At 41.8% G+C, this 23875-nt stretch overlaps 1 protein-coding gene across 3 annotated transcripts in view; it reads right to left on the bottom strand.

The window, feature by feature from the left end:
- The window catches only part of HIVEP1 (HIVEP zinc finger 1), a 122227-nt gene that overhangs the window by 61198 nt on the left and 37154 nt on the right, over window positions 1-23875 (bottom strand). The window contains exon 1 of one of the 3 annotated variants that reach the window (XM_076330542.1): window positions 18143-18284. The exons of the other annotated variants lie outside the window; for them this stretch is intronic. Coding sequence (XP_076186657.1) covers window positions 18143-18173 — 31 coding nt within the window. The 5' untranslated portion in view covers window positions 18174-18284. Of the gene's footprint in view, window positions 1-18142; window positions 18285-23875 lie in introns of those variants that run through there. 3 annotated transcript variants of the gene reach the window in all.

Raw genomic sequence — 23875 nt, 5'->3', positions numbered from 1 at the left:
ACCTGTCTTTAAAACCCAGCCTCCCAAAACACCATCGTCCCTTCTCCACGTAGGTCAAAGAACGTGCCTCTGGGTCATCACCTCCAGCCACCCTGCCCACTCCTTCCTCACCAGCTCCTGCCAGTGCTGGAGCATCTTCATGTATCATCCTTACAACTGGACGGACTCTAACACACAGCTTAGGACTTCGTCCAGACCAGTGGTCAGCTGCCATTTTATGCTATTCGGTAAATCCACTTTGAACAGGACTGCAAAATCACACTCACCTTCAAATTCAAAATCATTCTTTAGTGTAACTAAACATTAAATGCAAAGTTAAAGCTTTTCATTAATTAACTAAGATATCTCAATTTTTTGCTTGCTTGTTTTTCCAAGAACTTAATAGGTCTTAATGTTACAAGCCAAAGCATGTGAATACAGCCCAACATATGAACAGTCGTAACGGCATCAGTGGGTCTTAGTGCTAAAAACCCCAAAACCTAAAAATCCACAATTAACTTCTTATGCTAAACCTTGCTCTGTGGACTTTGCAAATTTATTTTTCCATAGTAATCTTCTATTTTTGCCCTAATTTTTAATACGCTGAATGAAATGTTACTAGCTGCAGCTTTAAAGTGAAAAACAACAACAGAAATTGGATTGACAAAAAGAAAAACACCTTTGAAAAACTAGTCAATACAAGCTGATGTAGGACTAGGTGTACCTGAAAAACAAAACTTAAGCAAAGGCACAAAGATAGGATATTTTCTTGTTAATGGTGTGCTCCAGCCATGAGCTGGGGCTTAGCCACTCTAAGAGGCTTACAAACAAAAGAGCCCTAGGCAGTTCATGTTTTCTCCTCAGGGCAAACACAAATTGGGGGTGGAAAATATACGTATTAAGCCAATACCTCACTTCAGTGATTTATTTTACTTTTCTCCTCTACCTGCTCCCATCCTCCCTCAAGACCTGTGACAAAAACTAGGTCTAGAGTATCCCACTGAGCACTTGGGTGTTCTCCAGTCCATGTGCCATTCCCACCAAAGACGGTGGGAACAAGGATAAACCACCTCTCCAGAAATTGTGCACGCCCTACACAGGGTTAGGCGGACCCTAAACAAAGCAAGGCAGTTGTGGGACGATTACCCTAAATCATCCAAATTTGCCGGGCGCTTCCCAAGGTACGACTTTGGGAAGGAGGGGGGCCATTCGGCAGGCACGCTGAGAGGAAATCAGGCATGGAAGGGAGATGGTCTGTATCGAAAGGAAATAAAAAGGAATCATATATTCACCAATACATTCCCAGCAAATCGGGATGAGCTGAAACTACAAACAATGCTGCAGCTTTGTTATAGTAGTAAAACTACTTTTAAAGAACTATTAGAAAGGAGCTACTAAGTCGCTAGCCATTAATTGAAGTAGAAATTCCAAGCTGACCTTGCAGAGCGCCCCACAGCACACAGCAACAGGTCCTACACCATAACCCTCTGGCACCGTAAAAACCTAGGTGTCCCACTGTTTCGGTTGCTTATTCAGGGGCTGAATGGCAGATAAGCCTTGTAAGACAAGGCTGTACAGAACAACTGCTTTTTTTTTTTTCAGGGAGAGGGGATGGAGGGGAGGAAAACATCCTGGGGGGCAGATTCAGCCTGTGTCCTGCCAGCTAGTAACCGCCCATCTAAACAGGTATCTGTTTCTTCAGGAAAAATAGAAGACGAAGTCTTCTATCGCAGGAGGCCAAGTGGCAAACATACACATTATTATAAAGAGATTATTTTCTGGTCACAATCACATACCAGCTTGCTAAGGCTGTGCTCAGCTTTAAGCACCTACCTGGTTACCCTGCAAACCGCACGAGCCATTTTCAAGCTCCCCTGCTCCTCTTCCCCAAGTCCCCTAAAATGAAGATTTCTGCTCGGAGCAGGGCTGTGCTGGTCCCAAGGCACTTGTTAAAACCTGTCTCCAGCACAGCCAGCTCGCATCTTGTCTCTCTCCTCCTCCGTGCCTGCTCCGGCTGGCTCCGGGGGCCAAGGCTGGTCCCGGCGGACACCGCTGCTGCTGGCTCTCTGCTCCCGGTTCCACCTGCAGGCACCCTCCCCACCCTAGCTGACCTGTAAAGGACAGCACTGCCCTGTCCCTGACCGCTGCAAAAAGTCACATTTGCTCAGATCATACAAATCTGGTAAAAGGGAGCAGAGACAAAGAACCCAGCATGATTTATAAGCGCTGTTGATGAACAAAAATGTGTTGCAATAGAGCTCCACAAGGTCTGTTGTGGGGCTGAACTTACAGAGAACTGCAATAAAACAGTGAAATCTTTAATGATTCCTCCAAAGTAGAGTCCTGACCAAAATTCATTTCTTTTTCTTTCTTTATGGGGGTGGGGGTTGTTGTTAAAATATTTGCTGTGCACCCTGGATGGTAATCAGCATCAAATCTGAAAAAAAAAAAATTGAAATGCTCTCTTTCTCCCCCTCAAAGAAATACAATAAATTTCTCCCCAAGACATAAAAGAAAGTAGGCTGAAGTATCTTACTGGCATTCCTTTTTTGATTATCTCTGAGATACCCTTGGACAACAAATAAGCTCTTGAAAAAAATATCCTGGAATGTTGACACTGCAAATTTAGTTCATTAATTGTTATACAAAAAACCAGTTATTACAAGAAGCTGAGAAGGTTTTGTTTAGTAAATAAAGAATAGGAAACAAATATGGTAGTATACAGATAGTTAAGTGTATTATTAATATGCTAAACAGTGTTTTGAAAAATGAAGCAAAAATTATATAGATCCACTCACATTTACCTCATCCCACAAGAAGTACAGTTCCTATTGCCATGGAACGGCAAACTATTATGATTTCTTTAAAAAAACAAGTAAAATCTAAACCAAACTCAAAACCTAGCCCTCTTCCCCCCTTTTTCTAGGTTCACTGGTGAAATTTTCTTTCTCTACTTGCAAGCTTAGGAAGATGATTAACTAGCTGCTTCTCATACACCTACAAAATGATGGCACTCTGCAATCTGAACATCACCCAGGTGTTTTTTCCTTTTTTATTTAGAATTCACGCTCAATTTTGCGTCGTCTGATTGAAGATGAGGGGGCGGTGAGGAACGTGTGGGAGAAAGCCACAGCAAGCTGCTGCACACACCATCCCATCCTGCATTTGGAAGTGAACAATTAAGCCTGGAGGGAGCTCGCTTCAATAGCGATGTGCCGAAGTCAGCGTCCAGGGACTTCAAGTCCTCAAATAATTTTTTTTTTTTGGCCTTTAGCAGAAAGATTTTACACAAATCATCCCCGTGCCACAACAGAGTAGAAGGACTTGCACCCAGCTTTATTTACAGTAAGATAGATTGTTTGTTTGTTTTGTTGGAACAATGACTTCTGGAAAAATATGGTGAGTGGGCAAAGAAATTATTAGAATGTGCTACTTGACTAAAACAATGAAAATGCAAACCCAGTATAATGTCCTGGAACTGCTTTTTGGTTTTGTTTTTAACATGCCTGTTTGGACATTTTCTTGGTAGCGCTAAAATTAATGACTTAAGAATCAGCCCCAAATTTCCAAAACTATTAAGATTTTAAATGGCATTTTCCCCATATATAACCTAATCTGTTTATTTCAGTTTTAAATATGTCTTTTATTCTATTTACAGAAGTATTTTTCTCAATTTTTTTTCAACAGCTCAGCTAAAATAAATTTCTGCTCAAAGTTTCCACATTTCCAGCCAGAGAAAGGGTAACTGAGACAAAAATTGTGCATGGTTAATAGGAAGAAAAATAACATTGGAAACTTTGCACGCACAAAGAAAGGAAGGAGGGGAGAATGAGGCCAACTGGACAACCTCTCTCGCTCTTTAATTTCTCTTCTCTGAGGAGGTTCACACCGCCTAGTAGGCCACCGAGTCTCCCTGACCGAGGCACCTGGAGTTGTGTTGAAAGAAAAGGCTCCACCACCTTCTCACTAAAGCTTATGAGAGCCCTACTAATACCAGGAATGTTTCACCCAAATCTCATATATACTGAAGGGGCATTACATGAGCAAAGTGAAAAGGTGTTGGGGGGAGAGGAAAAACCAGTCCACAGCTGTCAATCTGATACTTTCTCCTGATGGCATCCTGCCACGGAAGACAGAGATGCTTCACTTTTCACCGATGCGCACAGCTAAAGCCAGGCCCGCAGTGATGTGCCAAGGCACCTGCCTGGGGAGCAGGAAGGCAGCCGGTGGCAGATCTCACGGTGGACACCTTCTGCCTCTGCAGTTTGGGTGCTCTTTCCTCGGACTTTCTTGACAAATCATTAGTGATCACCTGCCAAGGAACAAGTGTTGCTTCCCTAATACTACTTCTTCTCCAAATACTTATTCTTCTCCCTAATGCTTCTATCTTCTCCAAATTCACCTCGTTCATTGTTATAAACCATCAAGCAAAACTGCTGGAATGACTAGATTTTTCCAGCGCAGAAAAACCAGGAGCAAGGCTGGGCTCGGTGCTCCTCAACCTTTCTCAGGTTTCCTCTCTTGCCAACCCCTCCTATGCCAAGAATCACGTCAGCAAGACCTTCCTGCTCCCCTCCGCTGTCACCAGATTCACCTGGTGCTATTATTATTTAAGGCTGTGAGTGGTAGGACAAGGTGGGCATCCACCAACCAAATGCACGTATCTGGTATTCCCCACGTGAACTGCAGTAGGTCAAAGGCTTCCCCTGATGCCTCCAACTTGGGGAAGACCTCAGATTGTACACACAGCTCAGACAGCATTTGTCTCTCTCTCTTTGTGGTTCTCAAAAATAGAGGCAAATATTTTGCTCCACGTTGAAATGGGTGAGGGAGAAGGAAAGGAGACAGGAGAACAAAAGCAGGATAAAAGGTAGTGGGGGGGGGAAGAAAATTATGAAGTAAAATACAAAGCCAATAAACAGTGTTTATGCTGTAGAACTGATGCATTGAAATTATTTTCTTTTCCTTTTTCTTTCTCCCTCCTGAGAAGATGATAGATCAGTTCATACTTTGAGGACTCTACTCAGAGTAGGGAAATCACAGCAAGTAGGAAAATACTAAACACATGATTTCCCATTTCTTTTCCCTTGTAAATAAACATTGGACAATATTTTATTGGTGACTAAATTTAATTAAAATACATACTCATCCAGCAGATGACCTGATGCTTTCATATCTTTGGCAGTCTTTATGTCCAGCTTCTCATTTTCTGTAGTTATAATACGTAATTACAAACCAAATAACCTCAGGTTAATCCTGAGGCAGGATTAACCAATTTCTTATAGGTAGTCAAGTATTTGGCTTTTGGCTGCATAATTTAAAATAAATTTTAAGCATATAATATTTTAGAAAAATCAAACCAAAACAAAACCCCAAAACCACTCCACCCCAAAAGCCAACACTACCCCCCATTCACGTTAAGTTTATTGTTTGGGTATTTAAATATCTTAGCTCTTATTTGGTTTATCCCATTTAGTAATTACTTCCAACTGTATTAAACTGTGACAGTTTTATTTTTAAGAACTTCCAGAAATTAAGTTTTATTCAAATTGAATACTCAGCAAGTATTAACAACTCAAGCCAGGATTCAGTAACAGAATCTGACCTTAATTATCAATTTTCAACTGGACAGAATTTACACGTTCACACTCCTAGCAGACAATTTTGAAGATTTTGCTGACTGCAATTTCATTACCTCATATGCTACAATAAAGAAAAGATTTTGAAATTGTTACTCCAAATTTAGCACAAAAGCAGAGACAAACCCAATGGCGCTCATTAAAAAACCCTTGTAAAATTGGGATTGAAATATGGAAAAACAGATACCATTTTTAAATTATTACCAGGATATAGTTCTGAGCATGCAAATAGTTTAAGTTCCTGGCTTAATTCACAGTTTAACTACAGTCTATCATATGACACCTTAGGAGTGACCTCCTCACAGGACAGCTAGAGCAATGCAACCCAACCGGTACATTAGCAGCCTAAATTGCAGACTATGGAAAAGCATTTTTACCAGAAGGCTGTGTTACAACAAGCATGCTAAAGCAAAAAGCCATGATCAAAGCACCGAAATACAGAAAGAAATAAATAGGTTGAATCCCTCTATCTGTTTAAACTACTCATACATTCAATTTATGACCTGTTGGTGTGCAGCACTGAGGAACTGACCTGCGGGTCTCGATGATTCTCTGAAAATAATCACATACTGTACAAGGTTCATTCCTGGGCACTTTGCCGATTTATTTTTTTAATTCTGTGTGGGAGGGGGCGGTATTTGCAGATAAAAGGTTGGGTTGCTTCAGGAAAAATATACACAATAATAATACAACTAATTCAGAAACAGCAGAAGTTCAAAGGCCAATAAAAACACTTAGGAGCCCGTTAGAAGATTCCATATGCAAAGAGTCTAAAAGATTACAGCGGTTTAATTTACAGAGAGGTGGAAGATATTTGACGTAATGCAGCTATATAAAATAATCAATGTTATAGGGAAGGTCAAGCTGAGCACTACTGGAAAAAAAGACCAAACTGAAACCTCATAACTCTTATTTCTAATATCAAGATGTAGGTCTTAAGAGCTGAACTTCTCACCGGTTCTGTTTTACCAATTTATCTCAGCTCTCATTTCCTCCCTGCTTTCGGGCAGATATTTAAAATATATGTGTTTGAGATTTAGCCTTCCCACTGCAAATGAATTCAATGATCAATTCTGTTTGAAAACATTACAGAGAAACCCTTTTAAACACAATGAGATATTAGCTCTTGGGCTTTTGTCATGAAATACTGAAGCTGTGTACCGGGGAATCTTAACGCTCACATTATTAAGAAGAACACGCCCTGCTAAGGGCAAACAGATACCGTTCTCGATGGAGATCAAATGCGATTTTCAGAACACCACCCAGCTACTAATTGCACTGCATGAAAGGTTAAAAAAACCCCACAAAACAAAACACTGTGGTCCACAGCCAGTTCTTGCAAAATTGCCCACTGAACCACTTGTTATTCTCCCTCTGAAACACTTCGCAGGGGCCACTCGGAGACAGGATACTGATGAATCACTCTGGGTTTGTTTTAAAGAAATGAGGAAAGAGTTAAAAATAATTCTGGTTGCTTTAGAAACTGACATCCTTTGTTTTGGTTGAGATTAAATACCATTACAGGCATGCAATACCCTTTAAACTTGCCACTATTCCAACAATAACTAAAGCTGTTCTAAGAAACTACCACCCAAAAAGAGATCACCACAGATTTACAGTAAGTTTGCTGTTGCAAAGTTGGGAGTATACTCGCGGTATTACCAAAAAAGCTCAGCTGAGTCTAGCTGGGAGTGACCCGACTGTAACCACCAAAACATGACAGTAACTCGCTGCCCACCGACTGCAGCAAAGACACAGCAATCAAAATAGCAATACGGGTTTTTTCTATTCTCAGCAAATGCAATACTCAGAAATGTCATCTTAACGATTGGGGCTAACACAAGAACATTAAACTACTGCTAAAATTTAATGATAAAGCCAAACCCGTGTGGTTTTAACACGCATTTTAGCTTTACTATTGTATTTCACTCAAATTGCAACCTTTTAGACCACTGAACTCGGACTCTCTTGTTTGCCGATAGAGACGCTCCTGCCCAAGTCACGAGCATACCTGACCACTGACCCCGCAGTATTTCTTTTAAACAACGCAGACTTTTAAACTTGTAAGCTGTTTGCGCTGAAGTTGGCACCGCTCCATCTAAAACCATCTTAATTATTACAATTCAAACACGGAAAGGGATTTTTGTTTTGCAGTATTTTAGCTTCCACAAACCAGTTCCCAAGCCCATCCATGCTGAGCTGTCTCCTGTGGTCTCCCCGCTACCTGCCCCTGAGTCCCGACAGCTGCTGATGGCTCGCAAGAACGCAAACCTCCCATTTTGACACCTGTCCCTGCCCAAAGGAACCTCAAAGGACCACTTTGAACCAACCCAGGAACAATTTTTAGAGCAATACATTGGAATATACTGATGTTCCAGTAATAGCCACCTATATACAGTATATAATGCTACATGTGACAATATATGACCTGACTTGTAACTCCCTTGATCTGAGTCCATCTTAACATTTGGGAGACAGTTCTGACTCAAACTAAAATTAAAACCATTGATAGGCAAAACGAAGCTCAATAGTTTGCAAACTAAACTGTCATCTCTCCCTCTACATATGCGTTACGAATGTACACATTTTTAAGGATGCATAATTAACTGTAAGAAAATAGTTCTCAGAAACCAGAAAGCTGAAGTATTTATACCAAAAGCTGAAACTTTCTCACTCTATCTGCACAAATAAACCCACTGAAGTTGCCAGCTTTGTCAAAGTGAGCAAGATTAGGTTCTAAACATAAATCAATTTAAGCAGTCAGAAACCTACAAGAAGTACTAAAGTTGCTTTCAAATTCCTTGCAGATTTTTACATATTGAAAGTCATTGACTTAGTCTGTGGAAACAAAGTTTGTATTTTCTAATGCAAGACAACATTGCTATCCCATGCAACACAGTTTCTATTAAAGCCATTTAAAATCAGAATAAAGTATGGTATTTCTAGATAATATTGCAAGAGTGGTTTGGGGAGGGCTGGAGGCGGGGGCGGCGAAAGGCGGTACTGATCTTACAACTGCAATATTGTTTAAAATTCCAGGTATTCATGCTGGTCAGACAGCTTTGGTTTTAGTTTTTTTCTTGGTTTTTTTCTTTGTTTTTTTTCTTCCAAATTTTGCTACATATTTACAACCATAAAAGCCGGTAAAGTGACTTGATTTGTGAGAGGCACTACAATCAGACAGACCTAAGATAAAAATAAAGCTCATTATCTATAAGGTTGCTCTCAAAAGTCAACTAACACATTGGCATCATAAGAAATTAATTCATCAGTATATTTTTGACAAGCACAGTGTTTTTCTCTGAAAGGTCATTTTTCTAAATTAGGCAAAATATTAAATATCTTTGCTGTTCTGCTGCACATCCCCAATTTAACTCATGAAATATTTTCACAGTAAAATCAAATTACATTGGAAATGAATATATGAAATGAAGTTTCACAGGCATTTAAATTTGACATTTGTACTGTAAGCAATGTAAGCAAACAGTAAGGCCTGTTCATACGTTTCATAAGCTACATTACCTGAAAATGTGCATACTTAGTATATGCAGTATAGCCTAGTTTTGCCCGGAAAGCGTCCTTCTTTTAAAACTCCCCTAAATGCACACTGGTAAGCATGAAAGGTAGATCTGGACATCATCGTCCACTATATAGGATTTGCGGGGGTCTTTCTTACTGAACTGGGAAACCCAGACCCATGTCCCACACACCGTGCTCTGCTGCATGCCGCCTCTGCATCCCCCCCCATCTTTCCTCTCTCTCATCAAACAGCACTGGGATGGAAGCCACCAGAGCTGCTGCCCAGGACTTTGCTTCTGACTCCCATTCTGCCTCCAGAAGGAGCTTACCTGAACTCTGTCAACAGGCAGTGGCGAAGCCTTGTAATGAACTATGGAAAATACCCACCTCTCCCCTTCCACGTCGGAAAAGGAAACTTCTACCCACAACACCGACAAGAAAAAGCGGCTCCACAGGATAAAAACTGGGACTCCTCTGGTGCCAAACAGACATGCCAAAGACAACTTCTCTTTGTGAATAAATACAGCGCAAAGGATAAAGCTTCTCCCCTTTTGCACCTACTGGAGTTGTTCTGCGATGAGTGGATTTTCTGCAGCGCCTGTCTTCCTGGCAGGCTGGGGTTACAGGAGTGTCTTCGCTTATGTAACTTCATTTCTTGAGTACACAATTACCCAACACACCCAAGGCACTCCAAGGCTTTTTTTTTATTGTTATTATTAAAGAAAAATTAGTTTCTTTCCAGCTGGAACATTCCCCCCCCCCCCAAACTTAGGTCTGTAAGCAAAGCCACAGAAGCACTCTGAATGTGGTGCACCGAGACCCTCAGTATCCCAATAAAGCAGACATTAATTTCTTGGCAGCGCATCTCTCTCTCTATGTATGGGAACGTAGGCTGATCTCCAGACTTGCAAGAGACCTCAACATTCACAAGAACCTCCTCCATTTTCACCTGTGCACCTTCTTCCTCCTACGGCAGGTCATCAAGTATCTGCTGAACATTCCTCCCAAAGCCATACAAGACAGCTACCTAAGCCAGCCAGCAAGCCCCACCACCAGACACAAATGCCCTTTCTGCCATCTCACAGCATGCAATATTTGACTGTATTCTTCCTAAACAAAACACTTCAACTCATTTTAAAAGAGAAAGACAGTGGCAAAGAGCAGGATACAAACAATTAAGGCAGTATTTGCCCATGAAAAGGCAATGAGACATTGTGTGGGGAGATACCTGCAATCAAGGCACACTCAATTGCAGTAAGATCTAGAAAACTGAACTCTGCATTTGAATAGCCATCAGTGAAGCCAAATACTAATCTGTCAGGCAGCACATACGCAGGCCACAAGAGCCTTATTATAAGGATTTGTACTTGCCACAGTTTCCTTAAAATACCTTCTCCCTTCTGAACAGGTCTTCAGCTAAAGGCCATTTGAAAACCGTGGAAACCTTCCCTTTGGGCACACATTCAGGAAAAGACACAGCACAAAGGTGCTGTGAAGGTACCAGTCACATCCACCATCAGTAGATCTGTGCCAGGCAGAGTGTGACAGAGATCTTTGATCACTTGTAAGTAGAAATGGGCCTTTTTAACTGGCAACCTGAGCAGTTAAAAGCACGAAGGAATCCCAGTCGCCCCAATGCTGATGTAGCATTATAATCACACAGGTCTGAAGGTGACACAGGGAAATCACCGGTGTTCGTATCACAGCCTGCTAGTGAAGAATCAGGACCCTATCCACCGAGCAGTGTGACAGACACATATAAAAGGGGGAAAAAGTTAGTCCCCTTCTCCCAGAAAGTTTAACTTAAATATACTATTAAAAAATACTGATTCTATTTCACAAGCACTACAGATTCCCCAAATCCATACCTCTGCTCGAGGTCCTAAACATCCTGACAAAGTCATCGCCGCTGTTCAGGTATCGTTCAATCTTTCACCCAAAACACTATTTTTAACCATTTTATCCAAAAGCGAAGTGGTGGGACTTCACAACCATACTGCATTTGGAGGTACTGTAAAATTTCCTCGCTTCATCGCTACGTTACACCTCGTTACAGCTGACAGGTCTGGTACAATACAGTGTCACGTTGAGAGAAAGGAAGATGCAATACGTAACTGACCTGCAGCCTGCTCTTTGCCACGCTCCCTCAGCCACCCAGGGCTTTGCAAGGGTGGGTAAGGCAAGCTCTCCAGGTGGCCCTCTGAGCTGACGGTGACACCCTGGCTGTTGCACATCACCACCAGGGCTGCTGCAGAGACAGAGGCAGACAGAGGCATTCCCATCTCTGGCCACCCCCTCCGCTGCGGGAAGGGGCGGAAACGCTTTTCCAGACCTCCAAGATACTGAAGGAGCAGTGAAACCATCAGGTTGAAGGGATGTTGACAAATATTTGTCCTTGTCATTATTTCAAGTGGAAGAAAAAGGTTAAGTTGTCTGAGGGAAATTAAACGTTTTAATAGGAACAAGAACAAATATGAAGTTGTCAGGATGTAAAAATGCAACCTCCATAAAACTGTTCATATTTTCATCTATGCGACCAAGAAAGTTACATTAAAAATAACCATGCTACACTCCACTTGAATGATGTTGACATAAGATCTATGGGAGAGAAAATAAAAAGTAAATAAACAATCAGACTGTTGTTACACTGTTGATTGCTGAAGATATGCAGTGGGAAATGATGCCTCCCACCTCATACAATTCAACAACACTTAGGCAAAGCAAACCAAAATTTTATTTGTAATATTTCATTTCTAGTTCAGATTGGAGATGGTTGGCCATATTAATTTACAAATTTTTGCTTTATAAATATATCACGTCTAATTTATATTTAAGAAGTAAAACTTGAAACCAAACAGCACAACAGTAAAGCTTCCTTAAGGCTTAATGGCAAAGAAAACCAGAAGGCTGCAGTAAAACACATTAGTAAACACATTTTGGGAATACCTTGTACAGGCCAGTAAGAATCTCTGTCCTGTATTATCAAAGGGGCTTTAAGCATTATACTGCAAATCCTATGTAACAAGAAGCGGACGAAGCATATCAAACCATATACTGTCCTTTAAAATTCCCCATACAAAAACTAGGTTTTAAGAAATCAAGTTGACATTTTATGTTAGTACTGGAGAGTAAAATGCATTATATGGCACATTATCCTCATAGTTATCCCCAAAACAAGTAATGCATATCCATAAAACCAGAGCAAAATAAACTGAAACACATCATGGTTGGGAAACGTACTGTTAAGGTATGCAGAGCCTTATTAACACCGGAGTCAATACTGGGACTCTCATTAAGATATTCTGGTGTTTTGAAACCCTAAATTAAATTTTGTTTAATGATCTGCTGACCATTTCTCCCATTCTAATATTACCAAAGGGCACAGCTAGCATTGTTTGGCTGTAGTAGTCAATTACTTTTCTATAGCTTAAAATGGCCTACGTTGGGCTGACGCCTAGCTTCCCCAGGAAAATTGTAGGCTCCTGTGCTGATGACGAGAGGATGCTGCCAGAGGGAATCTGCCAAAAAAAAATTTTCTGTCAGAAAAATCGTTACCAAAATCTAAGATGTTTGTGGAAAGGATGAGTTTCAGCAAGTTTTATGTTACAAAATATTTTCTAGAATGATCAGTTTCACCTTTTCTCAAAAAAGAAAACCCCAAAAAACATTTTATCCAAAGCTTTGTTTCAATTTTTTTATTAATTTACACTAAGAAAAGCCATGCAGACTTTGAAAAGTCAAATTCAAAGTCTTTAAAATTTATAACAATGAAACTCTGATTTAATACACATTTTCAATTCAGAAAAATTACAGAAACGTGACAAGTTTTGAGTTTTCTGACATTTTCGGTTTTGTTGCTTTTTCACATTAAATACAAGTTATAAAGGAAAACAAAGGCTAAAAATAATGTCAACAATGACCTATGAATCTAATTTCAATGAGCTTTAATTGCAGACGCTTGAACAGAGTGCAAATCTACTCTGAAGATCATTTGACATACCCACAAGGAATGGCTTGGCAAACACTTATTAAGTGTGGATTTAATATCTATTGTTCACTCAAATCTATGAACGAATTTACTACCGTTCAGAGGACTCATTCTGAAAATACTGCTGTTTTAGGTAACTTCAATAGGGATATGTTTTGCTTTTTGCACAAACAATATTGTATCCATTGTAAAGCTACAAACTTGATTATGGATCTCAAAATGCTGGTCTTTTTCTTTGTTATATATACACCTGTCCCTTACAATGGTACGCAGGCACACACAGATGAATATCACTGTTGCATGGAATAAATTAGATGAAGCTGAAATGCCTTCCCCAACCCCACGCTCCAAACTCAGGTAAGCATTTGACTCCCCCACCAATACGCTACCAACAGAGGATGGCGGATAAAGAGCCCAACCTCTGAATTTAGGTATCTCCAGAGCAGTGGAAAGTCTAAATATAAAAAAATGTTAACCCAGAAAACCCCATATTTCTTCACTGAAATTCAGACTGTGCTCAGGCTGACTATAAAGCTCCCAAGGATTTTAAGAGAACCAGAATTTCATCTTACAATTTTATCAGGAAGCCAAAACTTCCTGGCACAACCCCACAACATCCACCTATCTGTGGGAACTCCCTTGTTATGACTTCCATTCCTCTGTGGCAAGCGACTGCAAACCAGCCAAATCTCACACAAAGGTTTGCTTCTTCATCGCTCCTCCGTAATCCCAGGGCGTAGATGAAAGTGAGGACTGGCTGCCTTGGAAAGCATCCAGGCACAGAGCAATAAAAGAAGCAGGTAGCAAGACGCCTACCAGCAGCACAAAATTCCCTCTTCTATGGCGAGCAGGAAAAGAGAAGGGGATGCTTGTTTTCAACCATGCGGCTCAGTGATGGGAAGGCAGAGGAGAGTATGTGGGACGATGCTGGAGAGAGGTGAGGGTGAAATGCCACAGGGAGTTACTTGGGGGGGGGGGGTGGACGGGACGTCTGGTCTCAGGGTTAAGGAACTTGTTGTGGGATATGCAAGTTAGGTACTGGCGCCCACCACAACCTTCCTGTGTCCCTTAGCTCCAGTCCACAAAACAACGTTTCCATGCTCCAAGGATTTACTGGAAAGATAATTTATATTCCTAAGGCACATAGTTGCTGCACACATGAAGTCTTACAGAGATATTTAGATAGTTTATTGCCAACTACTTACCTAGAACACACTCTTGAATTAACCCCTTAGATGCCCTCCTGAGCATATCTTCTCATTTACTGGTGCATTTTTTCAATGGCACACAAAAATTTAAAGGCAGCTTGATTTGTTGCTATTTCATCACATATTACTACCGCATCCAAGGTGGGGGCACGACTCCTCCTGCCCTTACACATTCTGACAGGTTACACTAAATAATTAGACCAACGACTTCAAAAGTAGCTAATGAGTCAAAGCGCCCAACCACAGTTCTCTTAAACCAGCCTGGTTTTCAGCAAGGGACTTTCTGAAAATCAGACCCTATTAAATTGTCTCAGATTGGGCCCACACAAAGCTAGCTGCCTTAAAACCCTTCTGCAAAAACACACCTGACTTCTGTACGTGTCTCCTAAATACAGTGTAAACTAATTCTTGTATGGACAATGTAAAATTAGGGTAGTTAGAAAGTAGTCTCTTCTTCCAACTTGTGGCAATTAATTCCAAAGTAAAAAATCTTCATAATATAGTTGAGAATTTTTAAAGGCACTATGACATTGGTGACGGGTTTTAACTAATTTTTCCACAGAAGCTGATGGTAAAACTCCTGCCAATTAAAACAGCGTTCATCTAACTCAACTTCCAAGTGCTCCTGGCAATCACGCTCATAACTCCTAGGTGAGTAACGGGTAACAACCCGTTTCAATCTTTTGGAAAATGATCTTTAAAGATAAAACTTATTATTAAGTAATAGACCCCTGATATTTATCTTGCAATGACAATAAAGACCTATAATAAAGCACAGATGTTGCATCAGAATAAAGTAACTGGTTTGCGACCATACACTTTGTAACATACAAAACCCAAACAGTAAAGACCGAAACAGTATGGTATACTCCTACAGTGTCTCAAATGGACACAGACCACACCAAAAGAAACCCACGCGTTACTTTAAAACCAGCTCAGCCTCCCACCTGACATTTCCCCCCTGTGGCTGGGCTAGCAGAACGATCTTCGTAAGATCCAAAAGCCTCATCCCTGCTTCTCAATCTCCCTGCACTACCCACTTTCTAGATGAAAGACAACTTGCAAAGGTTTAGGATCACTTTTGGTAAAATATGCTACATGAATTTACACCATCAGATTTAATATCACAAAAAGATTTCCAAATATATTAATGGGAAGATTTGCGCTTGAGTTTTCTTCTGGAGTCTCCCTCTAAATAAATTCCACGGCTGAGTTATAGGTGCCTTCTCAATGTCTTTTCACAATATAAGCCAGGACTGGATGGACCAATATTAATAGCTGATCCTCCAGTATGTACTGTGTCCTGTCATCTATCATCTCCAAGGCCGCTGGCACTGCTGGGGTGTATAATCAAATCACGGTACATAACAGACAAGTGAGCAAAAATTCTTCTTAATTTAAAATGTCATTAATTCCATTGTAATTATATTGACTACTAAAGGTCTGCCATTTTTAAATGGTGCACAAACACTTAATTCCCTGTGACAAGCATACATACACCGAAATAAAGATACAGAGATAAGCTGACACTAGTTCCATGTCGGGGAAGTGAAAATATCCAAAAGGCATATCTACACAACATCGATTAAGACTACTCATAAATCCAGCGAGCTTCAGAAAGGCTCCAGAAGCGAAGCAGACGACAGGGCATGTCTCACTTCCTTCAAGGAGGAAGCATTTACTGAAACCCTACACTGTCAAAGGTAGCTGCCAAAACAGCAGCAATTAATGCTTTCAGCTGCATATACCCAGCCTATCCAAAATAATTTTAAGGTCAAGCTTCATCCATCTTAATTTGTTTTTAATTTTGCCAAGGTAACTGTGATTAACTTACCAAGTTTCAGGCTGAACTACTTTGGGGTCAGGGGAGACGGGAAGGAAAGAAAGGTTAATGCAAAGTCATGTGTTTGCCTTACAAGCCTAAATAAATAACTGCTGGTGATACAGAACAATACTGCATTTTAAAATAAACAATAGTCAAATCCCTATAGCTGAAACAACCAAAACATAAGTTACTTTATCTCCTAGAAAGTAGTTGTCAATATTAACGAACATCAGACATATGCAAAAGACAGCTGAATTACACACACGAAAAACCCCTCGCTCTACTCTCTACTTATAGAAATGCAGCAGAAGCAATATTTCCAGTTCCCAAAAAGAACAGCTGTAAGCTAGTCTGCGGGCAACCGAGGATGTCTAAATGCAAGCAAAGTTCTCATATCCAAACACTTCAAGTCCTCTGAGCAAACAACAGTTGCTCATATCCAAAGACAACAGCGCCAGTTTTGCAGGCTCCTTCAACAGGTACCAGGCCTGCTTTGCTAAATAAACACTCCAACAACAAAAGTATCTAGCAAATTCCTGCCGGGAAGTTTCAAAACCAGAAGCCACCAGAAACGGCTGCAGGCATTATCTGCCACCCTCCAGTGACAGGCAGGCACCCCTGCCTCCCGGTCAGGGCGCTCAGTTGCTCAGAAACTGTTTCTCAGCTCCTTCCTGCACTGCCTGGAGCGGGCTGAACTATTGCGAGGCCCTGCTGCAATAAATCCCATCCTCTGGCTCCCCTGTGCTGCCCCTGTGCTTGCACAGTTCGGTACGGCTGTATTATTCAGTTCTATGCGTTGCCAGCTCCGACTTTTGCATTTTGAGAATATCTGCACGCGCGCACACAGGTAGCAGGTACGCTTTGCTAATTAAAGCAACAATGCTCTTCTCAAATGTCTTCGTACAATAAATATTCAGCTTCTGGAAAACTGGTTTGGTTGTGATTTCGTTGGGTTCCCCGCCCCGTACAACTTGGAGATAAAGAGCTTGTCACAGCTGTAAAACTAGCTGAAGCTACACTACAGCCCAAGATTAGACTTTGCCTATTTATACAACAGCGTCCTTACTTTAATGCTTTGAAGTTCTTGTAGTCCATTTCTGTCTTCTTCATACAAATAATATTTGCACAAACGAAATGTCTTTGTTCACGTAGAGCAAACAGAGCCTTTTTCCCAGTAATAGCCTGGAAGCTAGTAACTATTTTAGAGCCATTCCCGTACAATGAAATGCTGTTATTGGCTGTTTACGTAACAGTGAATTAACCCCCACCGATACCTTTCAGGAATTCATAACCATAGTGCACAAAATGTACTTTGCGAGAGCTTGTTAATATGGCAAGTGCAAAAGCCGTCTCAATTCAGAAGACTGTCTTTCAAAGCAGACATGCTTAACCTGCAGTTTCAGTCATGGAAGAAATTACTCAATTGCAGACAACAAAAACAACAGGGTTATAACTAATGTACAGTAAATGCTCTGTGGGTGTAATGCAAGCTCATTTCCCAGTAGCGTACTCTCTTACATCCTAACACATTTCTTACCCAACTGCTGTAAAACAGTTCAAGGATGTTAAATTTACTTAGATTTTTTTCCCCACACACATTTGTTTTCCGGCAACGAATATTATTATTAACCCAGGTAGGGTTTGTTCTCTTAAGAAACACGTTTACAATACAGTACTTTGCAGCACAGTATTTTTCATACTTTCTTCTAGACAATACATCATCTTTTCCAAACTTAAAACCAAACATCAGAATTTATAAAGTTTTTGCCTGCACTAATGATATCCTTGCAGCGACAAAAGAAGACACCACAGTGACAGGACTCAATAAATTCTCACCTGCTTCTAGGGATTCCAAGCAGGCGAAGAGCAGCAAAAAGCTCAAAAGCACAAAAAGACCCTGTCAGCGGCAACTGCTCCCATTCTGACACTAAGCAAGAGAGGGAGTAAAACACTAATAATTAAAGGTAACGGACAGAAAACTTACCAAAGCAGACACTGATGTCTTCTTCCGTCATTCCTTCCACTCATGTTAAAGACATCTGTCAATGACTTGATCTAGGCTAGATATCAGCACAGGGCTAATATTTAGACTCGCTGCTTGCTTACTGCTTACAGGTTTTCAAGATGTGTTTATATGCACAGCTTACGATTAAAACGATTAACAACTAACTGCGATAATAAAATATGCAGACGAAAATTGAAAGAATCCCCTTCTAGCACATGACAGCCAGTTCTCGGCAGACGCTAGCAACATTCGTAAACACGAATGCCTCCCCTTTCCACTGAAACCAGCCCAAGACCTCAAACCAGCCTCCCCTAAAGTCTTGCGCTATTTTTCTCAGCGTAGCCCCCGTGCAAACGCATCTAATCCCCTGCCCCCTCCCCTCCCCCCAGCTTTATTTCATTTAAAATGATGCCTGCACTGCAACAGTCCGGGGCAGCCGGCTCGCTCCCGCTACCCGGCGGGTCACCCCCCGGGACACCTGAACGACCCCGCCACATCACGTCAGGCGCAGCGGAGTGCCGGGTTAAGACGTAATCTCTCTCCCCGGCTTACGGATCCCAGGAATCCTCCCCCGCTATCTCGCCATGGCAACGGCAGCTACGGGGAAGACGGTCCGCCTCTTACGCAAGAGGAGCGCGCCGGGCCCCGCCAAAAGGCCGGCGGCCCCCGCCCGCCCCGCCGCCCTCCGCCCCGCAGCGCGGCCCTCGCCCCGCCTCACCCCGAGAGAGTCTGGAGAAGGCTGCGGGTCGGGTGGTTTTTTTGTTTTGGGGATATTTGGGTTTGGGTTTTTTTTTTGTTTGGTTTTTCTTTTTCTCTCTCTCCCCCCCCCCCCCCTTTTTTTTTTTTTTTTTTTTTTTTTTTTTTTTTTTGCATTTCCCACAGCCAACCCACAGCCGGCTGGTGCAGATTTAACCCGCTCCCATCCCGTCTTCCCACCGTGGAAAACCGACTACAGCAAAGCCGTTCAACAACAGCACGCAATTCCCATTCCTACTTCCCGCTAACGGGTGCAGCAGAAAATTGCTGCGCGTTTAACTTCTTCAAATCGATAACCCCGGGAAGGCAGAGAACCGGCAGATGAAAGGCGAGGCGTGGACTTTGATCGTGCAATGGGATCCGTGCGGCCAGGCCCCCCAGCCCATGCGGAGCACCGCTGAAGGTCAGCCTGGGCTGATCAGATTGCAGCAAGGGAGCCGTAGAAAGCAAGCCAAGCGGAGGTGGAAAAATCTATACGCCCAGATATCTGCCAAAAGATGAAAGAAAAGTTTGCCTCTGGTGCTGGGATAACGCTTGCCAAGATACTTTGGTCTTCCTTCAGGAAAACACTTAAGCATGTGCTTAAACCCATTACTATTCAGGGCAGCCCATAAGCGTTTGCTGAAGGTTAAGCGTAACCTTCTCACAGGGGAGCCCTTAAGTTCTATGCCGATTAAGGGGTTTTTTCCTTCTAAATCTGAGCCACTGTGAACCAACAAAATGAATTGCCCTCATTATATTTTAATATCGCCTCTGTCGTCTTTCAAATTAAACCAGAGAATGCAAACAGAAAATAAGCCTTACTTTACATTAAGAGGATAAAAACCAACTTCACATTCTGTCGTGGGTTTTTTTTTTTTCTTTAAGATCAACAGGCTGCACAACACCATGCATCCCTATGAATGAGCACCTTTCATGAGGAAGAAAGCGAGCACACAGAAAAATGATTGCTCTGCTATTCCTAAAACTCTGGAATTCCCTTGATGTGCTGTTACAAGCCAGAAAGGATCCCACAGAGCAACGCATACATACATACGCTTTATCCACTGACCTCTTTTGAAGCAAACCTTAAAACGCTGTAGATGGTGAACATATTTCAGCTATTAAAGGTCGCGGATAAGACAGCTATTTATCAGTTCAAGTAAGGTCACTGTTACATCCACAGGCAGAGGGCTTTGCCTGTTGCAGAAATGACACTGCCTGCCCTTAATGCCCCGAGAAACTTTTGACAAGCTAAACATACATAACAAGCCACAAACCTTACATATGTATGTTACAGTTCATTAATGTTCAACAGAGAGGTACCATGTCTGCAACTGCTTCAGTTTCTGTTTCACAGCATACCGCCTCTCCTCAGAGCTCTCCGCGGGTGATTTTTTTTACAAACAACTTGTATCCCCTGTTGGAGGAAGAAACCTCGCTAACTAGTAAATTGGCAGTTGTGGCTCTTTCTGAAAACCTTTCTCCTTGCTGTCATTTAGGAATATTCTGCCCCACATCCTAAACTATTGATTCATTTACTTACTTTATACATGCAGAAAAATGGACCTTGGAAAATGGTTTGTGCCGGTTTTAGACTTCTGCTGGAGCTAAAATCAGGGTCTTGGTTGAATTCTGTAACATACAGTTTTGAAGGAAAACATTTTTACGTAACTCCCCTGTTTCCCTTTTTGGGAGACAGCCTTGGTAGGAGAGCTTGTGAGAGGCAGTCAAATGTCCTATTGCAGGTCTTGAGACAGGTGGCAAAGTACCAGGGCAGAAGGTTACGTCAAGGTCAAGGTGTTTCCCATTCTTATTAGCCATATCCAAATGCTATGGGCAGGCAGGAACATATTTACTATATTCACCTCCAAGAAACTTTACCTCTTCTCACTTGCAGTAATCTGCCCCTGCTAGATCCTGAGGTGAAGGCACCATCATCTTGCTGGAAGCCTTGTTATAAATGGATGAGGACAAAGAAATAAAGAGGAATCTCCGATGTCTGTCCCTAAATGACCACTTTACCTTTCAGGAAATAAAGGTCTCACCATGCTCCTATACCTTGGCATGGGAGCTGGACAAAAGAGATAAAGTTTGAAACCCCAATGCTACAACTGTCCTGATGTGCCCCACTCAGCCCTTGAAACAGGAAAGCAAACCCAAGAAGTACGTTAATGATCTGCTTTCATAACAAAAAAAAATATGTTCATAAAAACAATTAAGAGAAGGCCACGATCACGCTGCAAAAAAATGAAAGTGCATTCAGCTGTCCATGGATAGTAAAATTACCCATGAACTTTATAAAGTGCCTCCTGGGGTGAATGCTATAGGACTTCTGTTTAATCAGAACAATGCTGCAAAAAGGGGGAGAAATTAGATGTTCAAAGTCTTTCCCACTGTTCCCACAGCTTAAACACCTATGGACACTAAATCAACACAAGCAACATGAAGAAACGAGTAAGTAAATAACTACAATCATCGCTGCTGTGCAGAGAAGCTTGAAACCAAAGAAAAATAAGGATCAGTATGAACAACCCTAACTCTAAATTTGTAAAACAAACCTAGAAGAAAATGTCTCCTTACGTGAGATCATAGCAGGGCCCAAATGGCTTCAAGACAAAGCGTACGTGAACGGCTCTCTCCTGTGAAGGCTCAAAGTTGGATGCTTAAGTCAACTGCCAGTGAGTTTTCCCGCAGAAGTGGGACCTTCAGGAGACTGTTTCTACTGCCACCTGATTCACAGCAAGGACCTGGCAGCACGCAATTGCCACACGAGCTCCTCTCTCCCCTCCCAAAAAGGGGCACAAAATGAAGGATGCTAACTGTTTTCAGTCATTAGTGACTGGAGATCACAGCACCTGTACTTCCCTACTTCTTGGAGGAGTATTTTAACTGTCTATTAAAAAATTAACTAGTAATGAAACAAAAACAGATTACAAACTAACAATCTCCATTTTCTAAAGTTGAAATCCCAATCTATTCCACTGGAGTGAAAGTCCAAGTGATGAAATAAACCTTGAACTGTGTCCTAGCATTGCTCTACTCACCATTTTTGGAAACAAAGAGCACCTCGTCCCAAACACTGCAATTTAGCAACTTCATCCATATACGTGTCCTGATGCCAGATGTCAAAAAGAGGGAGCAGAAAGCGTTCAGCCAACCAGTATCCAAACGAGAGTGTTCCCCCGATCGATGTCACTGACCGGAATCGCGCTTGTAATCATACGGGATGCCAGTGCAGTTACTGTCATACCACCGTGACCCGACTCCAGGCAGGCAGCTGTGCTCCCAACCCAGTGGTCTCCAAAAGTGGGTCTCATGAACAGCAAGCAGTCATCTAGATATGAAGGGGTAGGGTGGGGGAGGTGAGAATAAAAAGGAGGAGCTGTTTACCATTGACTTGTTCAGCAGAACTCAGCCTGCATCATCTTGTTAGCTCTCCCAGGAGGCAGTAAGCAGGAGAGATGACAGAGAAGAGCTCTGAACTGGAACTCACTGGCAGAGGGAAGGGGGGTCGTAAGGGCCACAGTCTTCTCACCTCCCAAATTCCCCAAAGGAATCATGGGTACATTGCATATGCGTATTGGGTCTCTCTCTAATCTCAGCCACTTCAGCTGTTCCTAGATGCTAAACTCCGTTTCAATTAAAAAACCAAGGAAAACAAAATCTGTGTATTCCTGATGTGTAATATACAGCTGTCACAAGAGACAGCACTGCAGATACAGGAAAGGAGAACTGTTTAACTAAGTATTTTTTCTATTTTTATCGAAGGTAATTCCAAATAATGAAAGGGGGGGAGAAGAGTTCACTACGCCGTCTAGTGTTCATCCTAAATCAGATTGCAAGATAAGTTAGAAAAAGATAGCACTTCTTTGGAACTGCTTTAAATATGATTGAATAAAAATTCCTACCTGGCTTTGAAATAATCTTAAATAGTCTTTCCAATGGTTTTGTCCTGTTACACTATGATTTAAACCAGGTATAATGCAATTTTGAATCATATTCAAACAAGGTATCTCAACCAATTTAAACTATATTTAGGCCGCAGTATTTTTACTACTAAAGAAACCTAACAGAGGAACAACATGCTTGGAACATCTGTCGCAGTGATTGAAAGAAGTCTATGACAGGAATAGCAAACAGTTATTTTCTTTTCTGAGATGCTGTCAATCTGTTGAAGCAAGGTATCAGTGAAGTAGATTGTTTCTAGGAGGTACCTCACACTGGCCCATCTTCTCCAAAATAGAAATGATCAAAATATCCCCTTGCTGCATAACCTTGTCTGCTTGCTTATTATTACCTGCTATCCCTGTACCCGGGGAAAAAACTCTTTGTCAAAACTAGTAAGCATGTTACAGTGTTATATATATTAAAAAATAACTCATTTGTCTAAGTCTAAAAACCTCCATCTAATGAAATTCAAATTTTAACGTGTGTCAATTATTATTTACATTTAAATAATCAACCGTATGACAACACAATCCCTAAGATACAGACCCCTAAGCAAGGCTGTCTGTCACACAGCGTATTCTGCAGAAACAATCAGAGCAGAAGTACTTATGACACAACTTTCCAGTTACTTCACGGAAGATGACAACAGAACAGCCGCTCACCCTACACTAATGCTGGTTCTCCAGGATGGGTTTCTATGCTGCTTGCTCCTTAGGTGGTCAAAATCAAGGTTCCCTCGTCCAACCACCGTCACCTGCCTGCCCAGACCACACAGAGGTGTCTTCCACGGGAAGGTAAAGGAGGGAAGAGTCTCCAGGGCTGTGCTTGGGCTCCCTCTGAGCGCAAAGTTAAAGGAAACCAATACACCAAAAAGTAATGGCATGACTCATAGGATTCATTACAAGTTCTTGGTGTATCACTGTCATGGGTCCAACTGTGGGTAACCAGCAAACAGTACTTCTTCTCACTGTCACCAGGCTGAGGTTTCAATCGCATCGCCGAGCAGCAGCCGTACACATTGTGCCC

Source organism: Aptenodytes patagonicus, chromosome 2, assembly GCF_965638725.1.
Source record: "Aptenodytes patagonicus chromosome 2, bAptPat1.pri.cur, whole genome shotgun sequence".
Taxonomy (NCBI): Eukaryota; Metazoa; Chordata; class Aves; order Sphenisciformes; family Spheniscidae; genus Aptenodytes; species Aptenodytes patagonicus.
The sequence above is the reverse complement of the archived record's forward strand: the minus strand, read 5'-3'. Positions and strand labels throughout refer to the sequence as shown.